A 4,753-nucleotide genomic window follows, 5' to 3' on the forward strand; every position below is an offset into this window, starting at 1 on the left:
AGATAATTGTATTACGGGTGTTTACAATATTGAGGAACAAGGGGATTTAATTCAAAAGGCCAAAAGTCTTATGTCGAGAGGCAGATTTAATTTAAGGGGATGGGAGAGCAATGTTGCTTCCAAATATATTACAAAACATTCTGGGGACACACCTCTTTTAGGAATATTGTGGAATTTAGACAATGATACTTTAAGGTGTAATATAAATGTAAATATGATAACTTGTGATACTAAGGTAACTAAGAGACTGATTCTGTCTATTGTACAATCAATTTTTGATCCAATTGGAATACTTGAACCAATAACTGTGCTTCCAAAACTTTTGTTACAAGAAACATGGAAGTTGAAATTTTCTTGGGACGAGGTATTGCCTCATGATTTTGTAAGTAAATTTTTTGTGTGGTTATCTGATATACTTTTGTTGAAAAATGTGGCAATACCCCGATTCATTGGAACCTTTGCAACAGTTGAATTGCATGTATTTGTCGATGCCTGCAAATATGCTTATGCAGGATGTATTTTCGCGAGAAGTGTTAATTCATGCAGTGTAAAAATTACTCTCTTAAGAGCAAAATCTAGAGTAGCTCCTATTAAAAATTTGACGATTCCTAGATTGGAATTAATGTCCTGTTGCATTGGATCCCGATTATTATATTCTGTTTGTAAAGCTCTTAATGATTTTGATATAAATGTAACTTTGTGGTGTGATTCCACAGTCGCATTATGGTGGATCAGAAATCCTGGTAATTGGTCAAACTTTGTAAACAATCGTGTTAAAGAAATTATTAAGTTGACAAAACCTGAATCATGGAGGCATGTGCCTGGTAATATGAACCCAGCAAGATGTGTTATCTCGAGGTTGCTCTGCTAAAAAAATTATTAACTCGGAGTGGTTTAAGGGACCTCTCTGGCTAAGAGAAAGCCCTGAATTTTGGCCTACCAATATTGTTTGTCAGCCGAGTGAAGCTGACTTGGAAAAGAGGAAGGTAAAACTTATTAATGTTAACTTTTCAGAGGATACCACTCCTTGGTATGCAGAAAGAGTTTCTGATTATGAGAAAATGATTCGTGTAACCGGTTGGGTGTTACGTTTTATTTCTAACTGTAGGAAGAAGTCAAATTTGTGTAAAGAATCTAAACTAACTGTTGCTGAAATCATAAATTCCGAAAAAGTTTTGATTCGGTTGGTTCAAAGCTCAAATTTCCCTGACATTGGAGCTCTTAATCCACTTGATGTATTCATTGATAATGAAAAAATTATAAGAGTTAAAACTAGAATATTGGAACGCAAAGACAATTCTGAATTTTTAACACCAATTTTGTTACCGAGTAAATGTATCTTTACTACATTGTTAATTGAGTCAGTTCATAAGAATCATTGTCATGCTGGAACTCAAATGCTTCAATCTATTTTAAGAGAAAGATTCTGGATACTAAAACAACGTAAATCTGTGCGTAATGTGTTAAAAGGGTGTGTAATATGTCAACGATATAAAGCGAAACCGATGTCTTGCGAAGTGACTCCTCTTCCTGAAGATCGCGTAGGAGATTATAGGGCTTTTGAAATTTTGGGAGTAGATTTAGCTGGCCCATTGTTTTTGAAAGACGGTAAGAAGGTATGGATGGCACTCTTCACATGCGCTGTGTACAGGGCAATCCATCTAGAACTAGTGACTTCGTTATCAACAGAATCTTTTCTTTTGGCTTTAAGACGTTTTATAGCCAGACGTGGCAGACCACGAACCATTTATTCTGACAATGGGACTAACTTCCGAGGAACGTATAACGAAATGTCTAAACTTAACTGGGACATAATAGAGAATGAGGCAAAAATAAAGAGAATAGTATGGAAATTCAATCCACCAACAGCCTCCTGGTGGGGAGGTTGGTGGGAACGGCTAGTTCGCATGGTTAAAGAACTTTTTTGAGTCGTTTGCCACTGACTCAAAAAGGGGGGAGGATGTTGCATAATCGAGAAAATATTGTTAAGAATTTTATTATTACTATTTTTATTATTATTGTCTATTTTTCAAAAGTGTGTTTTTGTTTTATTATTGTGTGAAGTTGTAACTATATGTCTTTTCTTGTGTGGCAACAACGCTTCTGTAATTCTTCAATTTGAACTTTTGGATGTGTGCCAAGTTTGATGGCGTAATGCTCTGGTGAAAGCGTCGATTGATTGTGTAGATGAAACATGTTGTTTCAGAACGTTATTTCTTTAAAATATGTAAAATAAATATTTTGTTTTCTGAACTCGGATTATGCAAACGTTATTTAGTTTCAACATCTGCACTAATCCCTGTGTATGAGAGCTTCGATGACACAAAACGCTGAAGAGTTCGTTCATCTGGTAGCTGAAGAAATTCTTTTAAAACACGATATGCTGCTCTACTTTTACTGTAGATGCGATAGGCATCAGTTTTGTCAGATTGCGTAAAACGCCTGCCTTTTGTTTTTTGAGTGTTCAATATTACCTGCCGCTGAATGAATGAACATTTTTTGCTAACCCTTTGACTAATTTTTTTTTCAAAAGAATAAGCTATAGATTTTCTCTCTGAAGATGCCACTTTTAATTTTAGTCGTCTTGCCATGTCCCGATACTTTTTAACAGTATTTGCCAATACTGATTTTCTGGGCGTATATTTTCTCGCTGAATAATGCGACTTTGGTGTGCTGCAGGCTACTGGTGTTTGTCGGTTACTTGGTCCTTGAACAGGAAATGGGGATATTAAATGATTATCCATAGCACTTGAGAAAGGAGTGTCACTTAAATTAGGCACATGCTGATTTGAAACTGCATTCTTTGTTACGTGCGATTTCGGACAACATGGCACAGCATTGTGAACTAGACGATGTTTCGTAGTAACATTTGTAAAACACCAGTCTTGAAAATGAAACATGCAGAGATATGCTTTTTTATACAACTCAGAAGCGGGAATGCCAATGAGCTTATCATTTTGGGAAGCCTTAACCCATGCTTGGCATCTGAAAAGAAAAGTATAATACATGGATTATATTCAAACATACAATAATTAAAAATTATTCATAAACATTACTAACTTTTCAAAATTATAGAGTTGTAGCTTATTTCAAACCTTTTGATTGCTAAGGCCTTTTGAAATATCTATAATTTAAGGTTCTTATGTTAATTAACCATTTATTTTTATTATTTGAATTTTTACTGTCAAGTCCACTTTTTTCGTTCCTCACCAGAATGCAAATAAGTTACAGTATTTAAGTAGATATGTTTGAGGCTAAAAGTGTGTGTGTGAGGGAGGATGTGCTTTTAGAGCAGACTCTGTTATGTGCTCGTTACTTTGATAGCATTGCATTCTAAAACCCGGGCTTGCCATTCTGGTTGTCGTTGGTCTAAGTTAGTGTAGAAATCATGAGCCAATATTTTCAAATTGAATATTTGAGTTTATTTTAATACTGTTTAGTTCTTCAAAACAAGTGTTGGCGTATTTTGAGCAAGAAGAAAGTGCTTTTATGTTCTGAATTTTTAAAATAAAAATGTTGTTTAAACTTTTGCAGCCATCTGACCTTATAGTCATATCAGACAAAATGAATAGTTGCTTCAAGTCTACTGTAAGCTAGTTTTGCATGAGACCTAAAAGTTTACCTTACAACGTTCCACACATACACATACGAAATCAATAAATTTGTTAGCGTTTTAAAATTACAGTACAAATGCATTTCTTTTCTCTCTAGCAAATACTTTAATTTTTAATACAGTGAAACCTCTTAAGTTGGACACCTTGATGAGTGGGACACTTGTACTGGGAACAGCGCCTGTACATAGATTTAACACTAAGTTTCATAATTTTATGTTGAACACCAATTATAAATTTTCGTCATCATTCAGTATGGCACTGATTCCTCTACGCTTTTAAGAGACTTTTTTACTGTTAAGATCTAAATTTCTTTCTATATATCCACAAACTTTACTTGCAACTATACCACAGGGTTTCAGGGTTGTTAAAAACAGTCTATGAATTAAGTGAGACCTTTTTTTAACCCAATACATACAATTTTTTATTAAAATTTTTTATTATTTTTTATAAAAAATTTCACTACATAAATTTTAAATAAAGTAAACATTACTAAAATGCCCTAAATGTTGCTGATAAAATGCTAACTGTAAATCACATAATTGTTTTTCCAGTGTAAACCGATAGATTTTTAAGGACACACAATATTTTATGAACCATACCATGCACGACAAAATTATTCTCACGTTTAAATATAAACACATTACAACATTAAATATAAACACACAACAATATATCACATTTCGAATCCCCTTACAAATAGTAAAAGTGAAAAATAATTGAGTACTAACCTTTGTTCGTCTCGAGGAAATGTGTAGAAATGTATTCCATCGGATTTTGACGAAATCTTACTCTTGCAATCCTTAAATCGGCAGTATCGATACGCCATTATAAGAAATTTTTAAAAATGGTTCTGAAAAGAGCCTTTTATAATTAAAAAGAACAAATTAATAAGTTATAACTAACACAAGAAATTCACGTTAGCAGCTAACAAGATTTGGGCAGAATCAAACAAATCTGTAGAATATCTGGAATAGAAAACAACCAATGACTGAAAAGAAAAAGAGCATGCGCAATTTTACTGATTGTGTTTCCACATCGCTACCGCTACGAGCGTTGCGGTCGCTTCGAAGCGCGAGTTCTCCCATTAAAGTGTCGACGCTTTACTTACATTCAGCTTTGGCCGACACCACCGAGAGAAT

At 34.1% G+C, this 4,753-nt stretch overlaps 1 protein-coding gene across 1 annotated transcript; it reads right to left on the minus strand.

Annotated features, from left to right (window-relative positions):
• Positions 1-2,094: 2,094 nt before the first annotated feature.
• LOC118203018 (uncharacterized) lies at positions 2,095-4,545 on the minus strand. Its single transcript, XM_085810298.1, has 2 exons — positions 4,343-4,545; positions 2,095-2,985 (listed from the first exon to the last, which is right to left on the minus strand). Exons 1-2 carry the CDS (start codon positions 4,438-4,440, stop codon positions 2,271-2,273), a joined length of 813 nt encoding a protein of 270 aa, XP_085666424.1. The 5' UTR covers positions 4,441-4,545; the 3' UTR covers positions 2,095-2,270.
• Between the last annotated feature and the right edge of the window lie 208 nt (positions 4,546-4,753).

Source organism: Stegodyphus dumicola, chromosome 2 (assembly GCF_044657685.1).
Source record: "Stegodyphus dumicola isolate Sdum_Otavi_A_Nest chromosome 2, ASM4465768v1".
In the NCBI taxonomy this organism is placed as follows: Eukaryota; Metazoa; Arthropoda; class Arachnida; order Araneae; family Eresidae; genus Stegodyphus; species Stegodyphus dumicola.

Bases quoted from the DNA above. Each gene is read 5' to 3' on its own strand.
- LOC118203018 (XM_085810298.1), bottom strand. From the start codon at position 4,440: ATGGCGTATCGATACTGCCGATTTAAGGATTGCAAGAGTAAGATTTCG. The intron at 2,986-4,342 runs GTTAGTACTCAA...TTTTCTTTTCAG, and splicing joins TTTCCTCGAGACGAACAAAG to ATGCCAAGCATGGGTTAAGG.